Source organism: Ammospiza caudacuta, chromosome 2 (assembly GCF_027887145.1).
Source record: "Ammospiza caudacuta isolate bAmmCau1 chromosome 2, bAmmCau1.pri, whole genome shotgun sequence".
Lineage (NCBI taxonomy): Eukaryota > Metazoa > Chordata > Aves > Passeriformes > Passerellidae > Ammospiza > Ammospiza caudacuta.
In genome coordinates, this window is record NC_080594.1 from 106,629,811 (window position 1) to 106,649,184 (window position 19,374).

The 19,374-nt window shown below is 36.9% G+C and overlaps 1 protein-coding gene across 2 annotated transcripts in view; it reads left to right on the forward strand.

Moving 5' to 3' along the window:
- The window catches only part of MBTPS2 (membrane bound transcription factor peptidase, site 2), a 40,496-nt gene that overhangs the window by 6,636 nt on the left and 14,486 nt on the right, over positions 1–19,374 (forward strand). The window contains exons 3-10 of one of the 2 annotated variants that reach the window (XR_009274391.1): positions 198–336; positions 4,135–4,238; positions 6,613–6,740; positions 10,521–10,639; positions 11,476–11,656; positions 14,088–14,182; positions 16,401–16,596; positions 16,727–16,791. Coding sequence is in view for 1 of the 2 variants with exons in the window: in XM_058799874.1 (XP_058655857.1) it covers positions 198–336; positions 4,135–4,238; positions 6,613–6,740; positions 10,521–10,639; positions 11,476–11,656; positions 14,088–14,182; positions 16,401–16,596 (962 nt within the window). In the remaining variant the exon portion in view is untranslated. The remainder of the gene's footprint in view (positions 1–197; positions 337–4,134; positions 4,239–6,612; positions 6,741–10,520; positions 10,640–11,475; positions 11,657–14,087; positions 14,183–16,400; positions 16,597–16,726; positions 16,792–19,374) is intronic. The other variant, XM_058799874.1, reaches the window with a different exon arrangement.

The window sequence follows — 19,374 nt, forward strand, 5'->3', positions numbered from 1 at the left end:
TATTTGTGTATATTGTTGTTCTTAGTTTCCTTTAGCATTTTTGTACTGGATTGTTGGTGAATTGTGGTAGCATCAGGTAAGTTTTGCCCTGTGTTTTGTGCAGTAACTTGTACTGTAAAGCAGAGATTTGCAGAGCCAGAGATGACACCCTTTTTCTCTTGGCTGTGCATTGCTGAACTCTTTGCTTCTCTGTGTAGGTTCAGTGTAGGAATGGTGTTTGGAATCATTGCCATGTTTGGCTCTGTTATCCTGCTTGGGAAGACCCTGCTGCAAACACTGACCCAGATGCTCACCGAGGCTCCAAAAGCCCAGAATGATCGAATGCTGCAGGTTGTGGTGAGTGTTCCCTCCTCAGGTCTTTGTTTGAGAGCTGTGTACAGATCTAAAGCAGCTTCTTAATGGGGTATGGGATGCTAAAATATTCCTATGCAAGAATAACCCAACTCCTGGTGTTCATCTACATGAAAATGTGCTGGTTTTTCACCAGCCTTAAAAATGGGAGAGTGGGTATAGAAAAAGGGAAGATGAAGGCAAACATGTGGAAGAGTTTATGTTGAAAATCCTCAGGAGTGGGAATTGGATAATCATTTTGAAAAGCCCTAAATTATAGTACTAAGAATAAAATTATAGTACTGAGCATATAAAACTGAGTTAAGAACTCGTTTCCTGTGAGCTGTGCAGTAGCTCTGGTGACCTTACAGTTTGCAGAGCTCATACATATGTGACAAGAGGAGACAAGTTCTGTTTCTTTTAATACAATAGAAAACAACAGTGGAAAAGGAAAGAAGGGCAAAAAACTTTGTGTGATAGTAGAAGCAAAGAGTCAGTGAGAAGTTATTTTTTGATTCTTCAAGGACTTAGGACTTAATTTACTATGTGAAATTTCAAGTGCTGTTTCTGGCAGTATCAAAGTCCAATGATATATTTAATTGTTCTGTGCATTTCTGGTGCTGGACAATATATTGTATGGTTTCAGAATGTAATATTTCACAGGATGGGGGAGATTTCAAATACTGTCTTTTTAATCTCTTTGCAAGGCAGTAATGGAAGAACTGACATTGCCTTGCAACAGTTTTAACCTGGAAGGATTCCTAGTCGCCTTTTTTATACCAGGAGGGCAATGTGGCCAAAATGTATGGTCATTTTCCTGAAATTCAGAAAGTGTTATGGGGTTGCTCTGCCTTCTGCTACATGGCTTAGAGCAGAGGTGCCCAGCCATGTTGCTCTATTTCAGTACTCAGCTATTCAAGTGACCAGATGTTGAGAATTGTGTGCAGACACAATAGACCTTCCTGTAAGCACTAAACTGACTGCATGCAGATAGGCTGGCATGAGTGCAGGAAGCCTGATTTAGCATGTGCCATAAACACAGTGCCTTTGGATGGGTCTGTTTCACACAGGCAGAGTGAATATACAGAGTTCAGTGTGTGTTGGAAAAAGCAGGCAGTGAGACCTGAGGGGGAACCACTGTCACTGCCACTGCTGTCCCCTGTCCAGAGCCTGCTCCTGAATTACCTCCAGGGGCAGGCAGGAGTGGGCAGTCTGTGCATCTGGGAGGGCATGAGCTGAACATGAGACAGAAAATTTTGTAATTTACATTCCAACAGGATCTGTCCTAACTTTTCTGGAGTTCCTTTACATCTTCATTTTCTGAGGTCATTGTATGGATCCATCCACTTTTGTGACACCAGAGTACAGTGGTCATTGACAATATATTGCTCTTTGGAGAAAATAACACAGACACAACCAAAGTAAAGATGAGCCTTTGGAATCAATCTGGTGTGAACTGGAACAGTGAAAGTAGAAATGTAGGATAATGTTCACAATTTCAGTGTGGACTTGTTTCCTCAGTGACTGCCTCCTGGCAATATCACTGCATTCAAACCAAGGATTGACTGGCTCTGAAAACAGTTTAATAGATAGGGATAAAGTAATGTCATGTGTGGGGATAAGGTTACTTCTCCTAAGCTGAGTTGTGGTTCTCTTCCTTTCTTACCTCATTCTTTCAGTTTTGAATGGTCACAGTTGTATAATTCTGCCTTTAGCAAGTTTCAGTATTCTTTTTAAGGGGAATGTGCTAGCGTAAATTGACACCAAAAAGAGATTTATATGGTTGCAAAGAGGTGAAGAATTAATTAGGAGGACTGTCTCATTTAAATTATTTACTTGTATTTGGCTGTCTGGAAGAGAGCAAATTAGTTTTAAAAAACCTAACAAAATCCCACTTTTTCTTTGTAAACTTAATTTTAGCCTGTGGCATAAAGCTGTTTAGCCTTTACCCTCTGGGTGTGGAGAGAGAGAGAAACGGTTGTACTTATATTTTGTTAAGATTTTCGTATGCTTCCTCTTTTGTTCAGTCATGTACTTGATGTAAAATACCTGTCTATAGGTAACTGGGCTGTTTGTCTTCAGCTGCCCCCTCCTGTGTTGGTTGCCTACTGACAAAAGTAGGAAAGAAGCAGATTAGTTACAAGCAAAGGATCTTCTTTTACTAAAGGCATTTCCAGAAGGCCATAAAATACAAGCCAGCATGCTTTTTAACAAAATCCTGCTATTGATTGCAGAGCCCTTCATGAGAGGTAACTTCTGTTTTAGGTGAATCTTAAAATAGCTCCATTGACGTAAAGTCTGAAAGCATCTGGTGCTGTGTTCTAGCAGGCTGCAGTCATGGTGGAATGGAGATGGCAGCTCTTGCTGCTGCCATCTGTCCTCCCACTGCAGAGAGAGGCAGCACCACTGAAGTGATGCATTAGTGCCACCAGCTGATGCTGTAATGCAAGCAATGGTGTTTCAGAAGTGAAGTGTGGCTGTCTTTCATACTGTGAGGTACCACAGCTGAGCTAGTTAAGGTAAATTCCTTGGTCACCATCACGCTGGACAGAATTTGTGAGGTGATTAACATTAATAAATCCTTTTGAAGGATTTAATTCAGCTAGATTGTGTCAACCAACACTTGTAGAATTCTGCTACATGGGTAGGTAAATGCATATAAGTGAAGAATGTGCAGGACTGAACAAAGGTAGAATCCAACCTACCTAGCTGGATGTGCAGCATTTTCTTTTTCATGATGCTGGGTTTTACAGAGTTCTATAGACAGGCCAGGAGTTTTTGCCCACAGCATCTGTTTTGTGAGGCTGGATTGCAATTCATGTTGTGTTCACATAAATTGTTTGTGAGCATACTGGAGTGCAGCCAGCTATGGGTAGAAAAAGCTGTAGATCTGACAGGAGGAATGTCCCAGAGCAATCCCACTGCAGCCCAGCAGCTGAGGGTGATGCAGCTGAGCAGGATGAAGGTCCATCAGGAGGAAGGAGGGGATGGCTCCTCCTGCTTTCATTAGTGACTACTTTGAAGCTGGTCTGGAAGCAGTTGGTATCTCATGGCAAGCACAGTGAAGGACCTGGGAGTGGTGGGAATCCACAGCAATGGGAAGAATATGACAGGCCTGCATATTATGTCTTAGGTAAATTAAAAATCATTTCAAGGTGGGGTTTTTTTAAGGTTAAATTGCCATATGTAGGCTACCAAAGCCTGAAGAATAGATGAAAATTACTTTTTTTTTTTTTTTTGACACTGTAAACTGAAATAATTTTGTGATTTCTATAGGAAGGGAGAAGGAAGAGACTGACTGTTCAGCTGTCAAGTAATTTTTGAATTTTCCATGTTCATACTTTTTGGAGTGCCTTACAATTGTTACTATTTTCTTTTGAAAGGTGGATCTTTTCTGTAGCTACGTGAGTGGTGGCAGGAAATTGTAAACTAATGCTCACAGTGCCAAGGCTGTTTCATTTGAATGGAAGTCTGTGTACATTTTTATAAACTTGTTGAGCTTAATATAGAGTAGGATTTGTTTGGTCAGAGCTGTGGGGAATATATAGGGCAGGGAGAGGGCTTTTGTGCCTGGAGAGCTTTTTCAAGTTCCACAAAATAATATATATTTAACATACTTTAAAATACACTGAATAAGTTGGTAAAAGAGGTGCAAACTGATCGTGCTGCATTGAGAACAGCCCCTGGTCTGCTATGGATGTGAAGGAGTGAGTGAGAGCAGCAAATTTAGGAGCAGAATGATTTGTCTTTGTACCTCTTGTTTTCCTCCTGTGTTTTGTTTTGTTGTCATGCCCACATCAACAGGTGCCTGGTGTCAATTTGCCCATCAGCCAGCTGACCTATTTCTTCTCTGCAATCCTCATCAGCGGTGTGATACATGAAGTCGGCCATGGGGTGGCAGCTATTCGGTAATTTCTGTTTTGCTTTTCTGCTACTCTTGACAACAAAGCCAAATATTCCAGAGCAGTTACCTGGCCATGAATGTTGTTAGCTCTGCTTTGTTTTATCTAGAGAGTCTGTAATTCATAGCTTCCTTAGATTTGAAGTTTGGAAGGGTGTACAAATTAGGGATAGAGTTTTAATACAGTATTTATTATACAGATCATGGGAAGGGACTTCTGCTTTGCAAATATAGCATCAGGTTTAAAACAATTTTTTTTTAAGTGGCCCAGTTTTTTACACAGCAGTTTAATTTCTGTGCTTGTGGCACTTGAACTCATACTATTGCACAGTGAAAATAGATTTTTAATTGATTTGTTTAAACATAGCTCATGAAATATGATACAAACAGATTGAAGCAATAACTTGGTCAAATGTGATTTGTCCCTGTTAACCTCAATGATTTATTAGCTTTGATCAAAAATTATATTTTTAATGTCCTTAACTATGATGATTACTTCACCAAAATTATTTGACAGGTTAGTCGTTACTGTTAAATGCCACTTTAGCATAAAAAGGTTAAGCAGTGATTAGTGGACAGATGATCAGGGGTCCTCCACATTTCTCCTGGGCAGTATCATTCTCTCTTCTTTGAACATAAAGCCCTAAGTTGTTTCTGTGATTTTCCTGAGTGTAGGGAGTCATGACTGCATTTGAACCCATACGCTACCACAAAGGAGTGTTTTGAGAACCTCTCTCATATGCTCTGCTTGTCTTTCAGCTTTCTTCCCTCAGATATTCACAGGGAATTTTCAAATATTCACAGGGAATTTTCTGTGGAGGGTGAACCTTTTGCTTATCCCATCACAGGAAGAAGCAACAAAATTTTCTTTCTAGTGCATGTTGCTGGCAGACTGCAGAGAAGCTAGGAGTTACTACAGAGCTCTTTTTATGCAGAAAGGAAGAATAATTCTTGTATCTTAATGGTGAGATATCTTTATTCAAGGTCTAGAGCAAAGGCTTTGAATATTCAATTTTGGATTATATTTTCATCAAAAAATTATTTTCCAGTATTTCCAAAGGAGAAATTAGTTGGTCCAATGTACATTGGCAGCTAATGTTGCTGCTGCTGTTTTCTGCTTGACTTTTTTATTCTCCTTCTAGCACAGGTTGGGTCTATAGTGCTGTTACTGTAAATTCTCCGGGTTTCAGCTTCACGAAAAAGCTGTGCTGTGGGCAGATTTTATTATTCTGGCAAGCCACTTAGCCTTCCTGAAATCTAATACACTTTTTGCCAACTTAAGTTCTAGAAAGCATTAGCTGTGAGCTATAAGAGCTTAAATATTTGAGCCTTAATTTAGTCAACGTTTATACCAAACAAGTCTTTTTCTTCCTCCCTGTGTGTCTTCTACCCAAGTCATGAAATCCTGAACAGGAATTAAACTGCCTGTTATTAATTGGTAGCATGGGCTGAGTTAACTCCACAGTATTAGTGTGAAAATTAATTCTGAATAGTTTTGTATAATTGTCTTCTTTTGGTGTATATACACATTAAATAGATAAATGTAAATAAGGAAAAGGTTAGACCCAGTATATTGTCCAAGTAAAGATAGGGGATTAGCTGATCTGTGCCTGGTTTGTCTTGGAATATGATTTTGCCATGCTTCTCTTAAGTCCCTTGTACAATTTCTAGCTTAAAAAAACCTTAATGTGTTTGGTAAAAAAAATCCATTTAAAAGTAATTGCAAAACCCTTGGGAAAAATATTATCTGTGTAATAGTGTCAGCTACTAATATATTTCAATAGAATCATGGAGTGTTAAGGTTTGGAAGGGCATTAGCATTTGTCCTTTTAACCTCTTGACTTGTTTTCATTTTTTCAGATGATATTTCACTCATTTTGTTAGTTTACAATGTACTCTAAGGTCCATTTATGAGAAACAGAGGAATTAAAAATTCCAGAACTGTGGAAGTATTTAATTAAATGAAAAGCAATTGATTCTTGCAAGTATTTTTACATAGATGAGTTTGAAACTGCTTACAACAAGCTGCCATTTTTTTACTTAAAAGAGCTATTACCCTAAATGTTGAAATATGTGTTAACATTGAAGTTAGGTAGGTTTTTAAAAAGTATTTTATGTGTAACTGTTACCAGGAGACAGAAAAGAAGTTTATGTTTCTACCAAACTTAAAAATCTATACTGCTTAGAAGTGGCAACTACTGCAGAAAACATCCTTTAGTTTAATTATCTTTCAATTACTGAAAATATAAAAAATAAATTAGTTTTATAATTAAAATTTAGTTATTCTTGTTGTCAATAACTGTGTGCTTTGTAGACTCTCTCAGTTTTTCTTTTGTTTGTTTGCAGTTACACCACTTCACTTCTCTTTTCTTCTTTTTAAGAGAACAAGTACGATTTAATGGATTTGGAATTTTTATCTTCATTGTCTATCCTGGAGCCTTTGTTGACCTCTTCACAACTCACTTGCAGTTGATATCTCCTGTTCAGCAGTTAAGGATATTTTGTGCAGGTAATAGTTTGTGGTTTTTTTATTAAATCTTTGCTTAGCACCATTCCAAGGCATCATTGTGAATCTTTGATTGAGTATTTAAGGTTTAGAGTGAATAAGTACCAAAGCTTCTCTTTACCTAATGGTGATCCTCCTGTTCTGGACCTGTGTTGGCATTTGATCATTACTGCCTCATTGAGCTGCTTTCTGGGCTAGAGATGCTTTCTGGGCTAGAGATGTCACTTTCTAGGATCTTCAACAAGTGCAAATTTCCTGTCTTGAAGAACTTTATTCTATTCTAGATCCAATTCAGAATAGTTGTGCATAAGAAATTCCAGTTGTGTGGTTGGGGAAAAACTGATTTCTGATGTTCCTCTCATTAGAAAGAGCTCTTGCACTAGGTGCAGAAGTTCCTCTGTCTTTTATGTTTGTTTGTTTGGGATGTTTCTGCACGTTGTATGGCCTAAGTAGCAAAACCTTGGAGCACACAAGCTGGGAAATACTGAGCCAGAATGGTGCTATGAGGAAAGCTACTTCCTGTCAACACAGGTCAACATCCTCAAACAATTCATTACTGTTTTCTGCAATAGGAACAATCTATTTTTCAAAAGTATTGTGATTTTCACTGACCTGTGAGTTGTGTTATTGTACAGATCACTGTGTTTTGATGTTGCCATCAGGAGGAAATAAAGGTTAAAACACAAACATCCAAAGAGGGTCATAGCTTATGGCTCCAGATAACCTGCAGATGTTTTTGAATTGATGTTTTCTGAAGTCTCTGGCTACTGGGAAGTAGACCCTCATTGCTGTGAAAAGTCAAACTGAGACTGTGTTGTTCTGCCTGAACCACTTGTATGACTATTTCTAGAGACAAGGTGCCTCCCAGAGAACTGAAATAGAAATAGAAAAGTTACCATCTTGGTTCAGTTCTTGATACTGGTGTTTTTTCTGTTGCAGGCTAGCAGCCAGCCTGTTGTAATGTTTTAATTAACATTGTTTCTTGAATATTGTATCTAAAACATCATATAGAGGGTGAACATACAGAAGCCTTTAGCATGCGTGTTTTCAAGCTTTCATAAATCAAGTAAATAATTACAAATATTAGGTAAGTAAATATTGTCTGTATTCCAAATACCCAAATCAACAAAAGTCATTCACATACAATAGGCTAACTTTTAGGAAGACCTGTTTCTCAAATTAATCTGTTTCCATTTCCATCTACTGGGAACAGAACTGAAAGAAAAGGCATACTGAATTTCAAAATTGTTTGCTTAAATAGATTCCTAAGACATTATCTAGAAAAATAGAATTCTCAGCTGTAATAGAAAATAATTGCTTGCTTGTTTTGATGACAAGCAAACACCTGTAATAATTTCTCATGTTTCTCAGGAAACCTGAGATAGGGGAATACAAGGCAGGAGCAAACATGTTGCAAGACTGGTCAGCATGAATGGCTTGCTTTCAGTTAGGGATAATAAAGAAATGCGTTTTTTCACAGTTTATGATAGATATGCTTCAGAACTAGGATGCTTGATAATGATAAAATGCAACATTCAATAAACAACCAATTTCTTTTACTTTTATTTGTCAGAACAGTTGAATGAACCTGTTCCTGGTGTTCAGAAATCTGAATTTAGGGAGATATGCTCATATTTTTGTATAGCGGCTAAGTAACAGAGCTAGACTAGAGCCCAATACCAAATATTCTTTTTGTTGTCCAGCTATAGTCTGGAGATTAACAAATATATTTTTTGTACAGCAGATGGCATCATATGTTCAAGAATAGGAAATGAATGTTCTTGTAAGACTTGTGATATTTATAGCATAATTCCATGCCTACTAGATAGATCAAAAGGGATTCTGTGCAGCACCTTCTTGTAATTAGTTCAAGTATTTGTATTACTTTCTGAGATAATTTTTAATGCATTTCATCTTGTCTTTAACAGGAGTTAAATGTTTTTGGTTTTATTTTTTTAATTAAATAATAGTTAATAAATTATTTTAAGGTGTTTTAGGGTTGTGTAAAGTGTCTCTTCTCAGATGTAAGGAATTAGGTGTCCAAGGATGAGGTATTTTTAGCAAAATGAAGTTGAAGTAGACTGAGCAGTGTGCCTCTACAGGTATTCTGATTTAGAGCATGTTTATTTTTCTGTGGATCACCTGGGATGAGTTTATAAACCTTTCTGTATTCCACACAGCGAATGGTGTCAATTTTGGTAGCAAGGCCATTTTTTCTAACTGAAAATATTCCTTGTCACTCTCTAGCAATTCCATTACCTCTTATTATTATTTCAAGGGTTGGGATTTTTTCAGTTTACTCTTTGTGGCTGCCACACTGTTGAAAAGAATTTTGTTTCCATTTCCCATTTTTTGTCTTCTGTTAAGCTGAAAAAATATTTTTAAGATAAAAAAGTTAAAACAATAAAGTTAAAATATTTGCTCAGTACTTCTAGATTTGTTGCAAATAAATGTGTGTATGTGAGATAAGGAGAAGGGATTACAAAAAATTTCCTCTATCTGAGTGCCTTTCCATGAGATACAATTAAAACTATTGAAAAAAATTACTTTAAGAAGCATGTACCAGTGGAAATGGCAACTTACTTCAAGGACTCCAAAAATGTCTCTTATTTCTGCAGCAATATAAATGTGAAAGAAGGTGAGGTGAGGTGTGGAGATAGACAGGGGACATAAGTCTGCTATATGCTATGATTTCTGTGTTATATAGACTGCAGGAAAGATAGGTTTAATACATTTGTGAATATATTTAATTGAATTCCTGTGCTGTAACTGCACTGTGAGTACAGAATTGAATCCAACTCCTCACAAGAGCATGAAGCACTGTAAGAAGGAAATAAAGACTCTTCAACACTGAAAAGTTTTCCTGCATTGTTTCATACAAAACTGTTTGTCCAAGAACACAAACGAATGAGACAATTTGTGTAGTGCTGAATGTGGAAAGCCACAAAGCTTTGATGATGAACACCAGCTGTGCCTTATAATAGTGGTTCATTGCTCTTATGGAGAACCACATACTATACAAATGGCAATTGCAAATATGTTCCCCAAAACAACATGTCAGGAAGTGCTGCTATTTGGTTTCTTGATGGGCTTTTAGGTCCATATGTTCTTGTAGAAGAAGCCATTTTTTTCAAATAATTTCTTAAATTCATTTGGCACATATACATGTAATAATTTTAATTGAAATAATGTAGGTTACCATCATAAATACTGAATTGCAAGTAAATTTCAGACATCTTGCTCTCTAGGACAAACAGTATTTTTTCAAAAATAAGCCCATGTATTGAAATTCTTAATTTCAACAGTTTATTGTGTTAGAAGGTAACATGTAATGTATTTCATTCCACTGATTATTTTTTTTTTAATATTTATGATTGAAGACAACTCTGTAGATAGAAACTGTATTTTAATAATTGATTCAGAAGCCCAGTTTCTCTTCTGGGTACACTACCCTCTCATACTTAGAAAAGTAGTGGTACATGAAATCTTACTCTGGTGGAATGATACCTTAGAAATGGACTTACTGCTCTCCTGTCTTTTTTGATAGTATAATTCTCAGGGCTTAGAGTTTTCTCTAAAACTCCCTTTCAAAAGGGCATTATAGAAGCTAAAGTTTGTAATCTATGTACTCTTCTTTTATGCCTATGTTCACAAATTAACTTTTAATTTATTCTTGCAGTAATAATTTCAAGAAAGTTAATTAGAAGGCAGCTGTAGGATCATTTAAAAACCAGCTTTTTGTTATTAATGTTTATTTAGAAACTTTTTTTGCCTTCTTTTTAGGGGTGTGGCATAATTTTGTTCTTGGTGTTGCCAGTTTCATGGTGTTGTTTCTGCTGCCAGCCATTCTTTTCCCTTTCTATTACACGGGTGTTGGGGCACTTGTCACTGAGGTAGCAGAGGTAAGAAGGATATTTGCTGTTTCCATATTATATGCTTTGTGATCTGAAATGTACCTGTATCTCTGATTATCACAATCAGAATTGGTCAGTGCAGCTCTTTGCAGAATCCAATATAGTGAACTTCTTGCTGAAAGTTTTCCTTTCAGTCTCATGTATCTTAGTATTAGTAAATAAAGGAACATGGTGTGAATAATAATAGACTAATTAGCATACTATAAAACTGTTGAGACATTTGAGATGAGTTTGCAGGTTTCTTTCTGGTTTTAACTGTTTTTTAGTATTAGCACAAAGCAAATCTACTGGAAATTGTGTTATCACCCAGTTACTGCTATCTTTTTTCAATGTTAAAGATTATTTTGAGCTGATTTCCTTGTTTGGTCAGCTGGAAGCAAAGTAGAGATAGATTTCTGGGATTCTGGAAAGGAATTATTTTTTTCTGACTTAGTCAAATAGAGCACAGTTGAACAGCAGAGCTGAAAGGATTCAATCTTTCTTGGACCTAAAAGTCAATTGATAAAACTCAGGAGAGAGTGACATTTATAATGCTTTATTACTTTTTAAAATATAGGTACACCTGCTTTCTTGAAAAGTTCAGGGTATTAATTTAAGTTACTTGAACTTAATATGTTGTAGATTTTCTTAGCATTTTGACCCATATGAAAATAATTACTCAAATCTGAAGATGTGTCCAGGACACTTGAAGACTTCCCTTTCCCTCCCCTTCCCCCACATTTTTTAGTGTCTTAACCTAAAGATTTCATAGTATTCAGTGAACTGTAAACTAATCCTTGTTTATCCTCCTGTAGTAATATGATTGACTTCACTGTTCTTCTCAGGATTCTCCTGCCAATGGACCAAGAGGTCTTTTTGTGGGAGACCTTGTCACTAACCTACAAGACTGCCCAGTCTATAATGTGGAAGACTGGAATTCCTGTCTGGGAGACATTTCAGAGAAGTCACAGGTCGGCTACTGTGTAAGTGCAGCCACCCTACAGCAATTAAGCTTTCCAGCTAGAGGTATGACTTAAGGTGCTCTCCTCATTATTTTGTATGTTAATTAATTTCTATTTTAATCTAATTATGTCTTAAAGACTTTTTGGATTTAGAATTTGTTGTTGGGGTCAGATTTCTTGTAAGTCAAATCTGCTGTCCTGTCTTAAGCAATTACCAATGTGCCATGCTGTTCTGTGAAATCTGAAAGTGAGAGAGGGCTACACATAGGAATTTCTCTTGTCTTTCAGTCATCTTGTACAAATATCCTGTATGATCTGAATAATAAAATTTGCTTCTTCAGGATATTGCAGAACTTGGTTCTTAGCAGTAGTACAATTATCTCCTCTATTTTAAGTTCTGTAAAATAGATCAACTCAGTGATCTTTTGCAGATGTAAATTTCATATTACCTCACAGCTTTGATCAGCATGACATTGCAAATTGTATTATTTAACCCAATGATGTGCTTTATTATGGTCATTTCTTCATATGTGTCTCCCTATAGGGTTTTATGTCATTGCCCATGAACTCAGTTTTATCTGGATTGCACATACTGCTTCTAGAAGTCAGTGTGCTTCCTTCTGTTTCCATTTATACATTAGAGTGCTTGTTGCTATAAGAGCTTATGCCCAAGAAACCGAGAAAAAAAACCCAAAAAACTGAACTGAGCTAGAACAATAAACAAAAATTTAGTAGAACAAAAAAGAACAGTCAAGTTAAATTGGCTGAGCGTCTTGTGACATGCCCTGAAGCTCTCTTAAGTTTCTTTCATGCAAGCACTCATGGAAACTGAATTCCAGAGGTAAGGGGCTGCTGCTGAGCAAAGCTTGTGGGATGTTAGTCAGAGCTTTAAAATTGTCACTGCATTTTTCCATCATCCTGGAAATAAACAGGAGGTCAGGCAACTCGACTGTCCGTGGTTTTGATGCACTACAGAATTTCCGTGACACTGGAAAAGTTGGTTTTTTTAATTATGTAAAGAAAGTGATCTTATACCTGATACTGAGATACATATTTAAACTGGAAACTAGTGGCGTATGGGTAAGAACCTGCTTTTAGAGGTCTGACACTTTGGGTTATGTCTCTGAAGAGGAGTGCAAATTTGGCCCATGCTTTCAGCTGGGCAGGGATGGCAAGAGCCAAATCTCAGATGTTGTAGGTATATATATCCTCAGATTGTGCTGTTCTCTGAAGTGCAATTTTGGAGTCATGGGTAATAAAACTGCATATTTTGCAGATGAACTGGTCCTGTTTAGATTGGAATACTAGAGGCTTACTGCTGGAGATTGAATATTGCTTCCAAGCCTGCTTGCTGTATTGTGTTAGCAGCCCATTGTCCCCATTGCTGCCTTCTAATCAGACCAGTCTGTCTGCATTTTCAGAGTCATAAGCCTCCAGCAGTGAGAAATATTCCTCTGAAATTAAATGAACTCTGTTTGGTCTTGAGCAGCTGTCATTTATCAAAATCTTGACAGTTCACAACTTGACATAAATGCAGAGTATTGAAAAAAATGTATATAGCAAATGGACTCCATCTAGTTGACTATAAAACAAATGGAGAGTGAACTATCTGGGTATTGAAGCTAGAGAGAAAACAATGCCCTAAGGAACTTTTTGAAATTAGAAAAAAAGTGGTTTCAATGTAGTTTATAAGAATACTAATTTTATGGTCATTTGCTATTCAAAAATATCTGTGGTTTCTTAGCCTCAGGGTACTTGAAAAAAGGTTTGTATGGTACAGTGCTTGCACCTGTAAGCCCCAGGCATAGAGCTCCATGTCAGCGATTGCAGGTTGTGCAGTGGTAAATCAGCAGCCAGTATCACAGGCTGGATCTGCCTGGGAAGGGACTGCCCTTGCTGTGATACAGATCCTTACCCTGACCATTCTTCTGCATTTGTGTGTGTTTCAGCTGGACAGCAAGTTAGGCTTAATTCATTTCAAGAGCACATATGCAAAGGTTCTTTACCAGACTAGTTAAATCAAGGTTTAAAACATCATTTGTTCACTGCTGCAGCCTTCAAGGCTTGGAAGGCTTTCATGATGTAAAAAGTATGTTTTGAGTCTTGGCCATTTCCATAGCCAGCCAGTGAAATCACTACAGTAGTAGCTAACAAATTTCCATGCCAAATATTGGTGCAAGTTATTGGAAATGGATATAGAAGTGTTTTGCAACTTGTAATAGTCAAAACAATGCAATGTTAGATCTCCAGTATCTCAAGGAGGTTTATAAAGGTGAAAAAATCAGTATGGCACGTGACTGAAATCATGGGACATTCACATGGCGGTGGTAAAGCTTTATTTGTAGTTGTGACTGAGCCTCAGCTAGACTGTCAATTAGTGTAATTCTTGAATGCTGCAGGACAATTAATAATACAAATAATAGTTTTACTTCATTCAGAGACTAATTTTTCCAGCAAATAATATTGATTTTTTGCTCTATGCCTATGTTCTTTAGTTTACAGAAGACTTGATGGCACAGTAGAATGTTGTAGTAACAACAGCCTCACAGACATTTGCTTTTCATACAGCAATAAGTTGGACAGCCACCTGGTAAGTTATTTAAACTGCTGATTCTCTTTGGTAAATCTATTTTTTTAGTATTAATTTAGTAATATTTGCCCACACCTATACAGCATACTCAAGTGTTTAAGGCTATCTACAGTTTGTAATAAAGGTGTGCGTGTATACAATTTTCCCAATTACAGCTTAAAAAACTACAAAATGCTAGTTACAATTTTTCCCATAATCAAACAGGAAGTCTCTGGAAGAATCATAAAAAATCTTAAACACCTCATTCCTTTAGGCAGAAAGACACCTCAGTCATTTTCAGTATTCTGGATGCACAATACTGGTGAGAAAAAACAACTTTTGAGAAGAAGTCGAAATTGCTTATTTTGGTGTTTCAATCTTCTAAAAGTATTCAGCCCTACAGGGAAAGTAAAGCCCTGGACTGTCTGTTCAGTTATTTTGTCTGAAGCCAACAGTGCTGCTCCCTAAATTTAAATAAAAACATGCAGGAGAAGGTCCTAGAGATTGCCCAGTTTCTCAAAATAAGGGCCTATACTTTAATTTTTTTTTACTATGTTGAATTTCTTGTCACATAGAAACAAAGTTTATCAGTAGGATTTTGCCTTACTCCCTTAGAAAAGGGTTTAGCAGCATTTCAGTGCTTCAAGGGGCTACAAGGAAGCTGAGGAGAGACTTTTCACAGGGGCATATAGTGATAGACAAGGGGGGATGGCTTTAAACTGAAAGAGGACAGCTTTAGATTAGATGTTTGGAAGAAATTCTTTACTGTGAGGGTGCTGAGCCACTGGCCCAGGTTGCCCAGAGGAGCTGTGGATGCCCCATCCCTGGAAAGGTTCAGGGCCAGGCTGGATGGAGCTCTGAGTAACTGGTCCAGGGGAAGGTCCCTGCCCATGACAGGGGTTGGAATGGGATATCTTAAGGTCCCTTCCAACCCAAGCCATTGGGTAGCCATTCTATGAAAATACATCAGTGTTTTTTAAAATATGTTTTCCATACTGACAGTGATGGAATATTTCTGTTGGCTCTTTACAAGCAGCAGAACACACGAATCAACTGTGTAAACTTCTACACATACCAGTTTGTTATTGTTCTGACTCTAGTGATAAATACCTGAAGAAATTAAAATAAATTTTTTCCAAATCTGCTATGTTTAGAGTTTCTGCAGTGGTAAACTTCCCACTCCAGGGTATTTAACCACTAAGAGCTGAACACGTTCCAGTGGTTCATTTGAAATATGGCAGTGGCAGCAAGATTTGATAAATCACTATCCCATTGAGCCTGGGCATTCTTAAGCTTGTAGTTGCTACTTATAAACAAGGAAGAAATAAAAGCATCAGGAAGCTTGAGACCTTGTGACTTTCAGGTGTCTTTAGACTGGCTGTGATTTTTGAACTTTTTTTTAATGGTCTTTGCAGTGCTATGCAGCAGTTTTTGAAAGTGTGTCTTCTCCCTCATTAGAGTAGAAGGAATTTATATCAAGGTTAATGGTGAGGGTCTGACACTCATGTGTTATGGGGAGTGCAATGATCAGGCTGAGAAGGTAGAAATTACTTTTGTTTTTCCTCCTAAGGCAAATACTAGATTATGATTCCTTACTTCTATTTTTAGAACAAAAGGAAAAGTGTCACTGAGATTTTTCCAAGAGACATGAAGGGGAAAACTAATTTCCTGTTCCCTCCTGCTGTACTGTCTTTGGCCCATGGGGAGCAAGAAAGCTCTGGTCTGTCAGAGAGTGAAAGAGTGTTACAGGCAGGGATTGGGGCACAGCAGTGCACTGAGTCCTGTGTTCATCTTAGTTGAGAATGATTTCTTAGCTACCACACACCAAGCATGTTTGTTGGTTTATTTGCTAAAACTTCATCTTGAGCAGGTAAGTCACTAGGCTGTTGATACAGGCTCTGTCCATTAGAAATCACTGACCTATGTTTAGATGCCATGGTGTTTTGTTGTGCATATACATACTTTGCTAGAAAAAGTTTGCTTTTATCTTGGAATATGTACATACTCTCTCTTCCACACTTCAAAATATGGAATGACAGGTTGAATATGCATCAGGTAGAGATTTGTCAGGATTTCAGAACAAAAAACTAGGGGGGAAAATTAGATTTTAGCTCTTCATGGGCTTATATCAGTGAGGCATTTCTTTGCTTAAAAAAGGAATCTTTTGTTCCTTTTAATTTGATGTGCTGGAAAATAGCTTACCTTTACCTTTCATGATGAATTTGAATGCCCTTTGCAGTATGCCTGTCTGCCAGCACGAAAAGTTATTGAAGCCAGCAAAGTTTGTCGAACCAACATGGACTGCCAGAAGGACTTTGTTCCAAGCTTTTGTGTGACTCCTTCTTTGGAGAACCAAACAAGGCTCATCAGGGTAAAGCATCCTCCCCATATTGACATGCTCTATGTAGGACACCCCATGCATCTTCAGTACACAGGTTGGTATCATTTATTGGAAGTTTAGCAAAAGCAATCTCTAATATGGTTTCCTTTGCCTGCCTGCTTAAACCAGGTCTTAGAGTGCTTCTCAGTTAATTTGTTTAAAGCAGAATCCATTTCTTGTTACAGCCAATGGAGAGACATGGACTACTCAGACCTAAAATAAAATGTTCACAGTGCAATGAGTTATGAAGGTAATAGAAACCATATGTGATATGAGATGGTTGTTTTTTCAGAAAACTACGAAAGGGCTATTTCTGGAACAGATCCTATTCAGGTTAGTCATAGGAACCAGGTGCATGCGTTTTCCTAGCACACAAATGTCTCAAAATGCTATGGTAAAATCTCTAGGGCACCTTGCTGCAACGCCTTGCCTGGAATATTAGCATGACAGCTTAAATCACGCCTAATATCCAAGTATCTGTGACAGATTCCCATGACTGCTGAGCCACAAGTGTTATCACAACATTTATTTTTTTCATCTGACTGCCCTAAATTAAGTAACATATAAAATTTTAGTTCCTTTCTTTGAAGTTCACTGTGACTCTCCTTTGGGCATCTCATATAAATAAAAAGTTATTCTGCTTCTGAAGTGAGTATGGAAAGAATGAACAAATTCATCAACATCTGACTTGATAGCTTGAGTGACATGGTGAAAATAAGCTGCAGATGTGCTTTAAGAAATTTGAAGTGTTAAATTACTATCCCTTCCTGTGAGGAAGGTATCTGTTCCTCACAGACAGCTGAAACTCTTGAGGTGAGTTTAGAAGTACTACCTTGGAATTATCTCCTTAGGAAAGCATTGTACTTTTCTGAATAAGCAATGGAATTAGGTGCAAAAGAGTTTTAGAAACAGTGATGAAATCTGCTGGGGTAAATCCAATAACATTCTTGGATATCATATTTTTAATTAAGTCTTTATTTTTCCATACTGGTAATTTGATACTCTGTGAGGAGTTACTTATTTCAACTTTTTTTTATAATTTAAACTTTTTTTATAATTTATAACTCTAATTTAAGCCCAAAATATAATCTTCATTTGTTACTTCTGGCCTTTCCTTAAGAGGAAAACATTTTTCACTTGTGTGTTACCAACACACACTACTGTATCTGATGATATTTATTTCAAATGCAGCAACATATTTTAAGAATAGTGTTTTATAATTATTCAGAATTCCTTTTCTTGGTCTTTAACAATACAAACTATTGGTACTGAAGATCAATTGATGTTGTTCCCTTTTCAATACATTGGAGCAATGGAGTTTTCATTGGTGTGATAATTGAACCTGCCAGTCTTTCAGAAGTCAGAAAATAACGTTATTGCATTTAAAGGGGTAGTTCTTCTTTAAGAAGTTATTTGTAAAAAACTGTTTGCATACACACATAGGAGTAGAATTTTAAAGTGATTTACCCTTGGAATTGTGCACTTAATGTATTAATTTGAAAGCTATAAGTTTAATTTTATTAACAGCTTTGCTGCAAATGTAATCTGTGCTCTTATGTTCCCTTTGGAAAAACACTAGACCAAAATGATAGGATGCTGGCTTGGGTAGCAGGCAGTCTGCTGTGCCATTGTAGAATTTCATTCCAGTGAAACAACTTCTAAATATTTCAGGCTTAGCATTGCACTGTACAAGACTGGCTGGGGCCAACAGGTTTGGTGTGGATTTTTGATTTATTTTTTTTCCCCAAATGTGATTGATCAAAATGTGGTAACTGTTTTTTACAGTTTAAAAAAAGAAAATAATTTCTTCCTGTACTGTGTGAGCTTTGAAATAGGAATATGTTTTAATGAAATGCCTATTCTGTAGTGTGATCTTTCTGCCTGCAGGAAATGTTACTTTTTAGACTGGTGCTATATTTAACACACAACATAATATGGGAGTTGTAGTACTAGTGTGTACTATGACTATACTTTCTCTAGAAATGTCACTGAAGCAATGTTTGAATAACATTCTAAAATTACGCATGCATTATTTTCTGCTTAGGCTTGTATTGTTGTCATGGTAGTCCTGGTTTATGGAAAAGCAGTAATTCATATTTTCATTTGAAGGTAACTTCAGATGACATGTATTTTTTAAAAAAGTATATCTGTATTAGCTACTTAGAAGAAATAGTCTTAACAGTTTATTTCTATTAAATCTTTCTGTTGCCTCAAATTTAAATATCCTAGCAAAAATACTTTTGTTGTTATGGAGGCAGTAGATACCACTTGTTTCCAGTATTTAAAAATAGCAAAATTTTCAAGAATTATAATCCTAAATTAACTTACAGGGGTGGAGATTTGGCCAAAACTGAAACAGAAGCATGATTAGGAGTGCATATTGTTTGGGGCAGACACATTAATGCTTTTAATTAGCATTCTGTCTGTAAAAAGTATCTAATGTTATCCAATATAAATTCATACTGCCAGTTCAAAACACATGGTATTAAGTCTTTTAAACTCTTCCTATTGCAGGCCAGTTTGTTCTAAAGTCCCTTCCTCTGTTGGACAGTTGCTCTGTAAGGTTGAAATGGAGAGCCCTGTCAGTACTGCCATGCAAAATTGCAGTGTTTCTTCTTTATTATATATGAGGGATTTTATTCCCTCATGTCATTTCTAATAGTGCAACATTTTTGCTTCCTTTTCTGGCCCTTGTTGGTTGGGAAGAATCTGGTGACTAAGATTTATATTAGGAATTCACACTACTTGAGGAAACATCATATCCCTGAATGTTACTCTTACCCATCACAGGCCAAAATTGTAAGATTTTCTTCACAAAAAGAAGGAACTTACC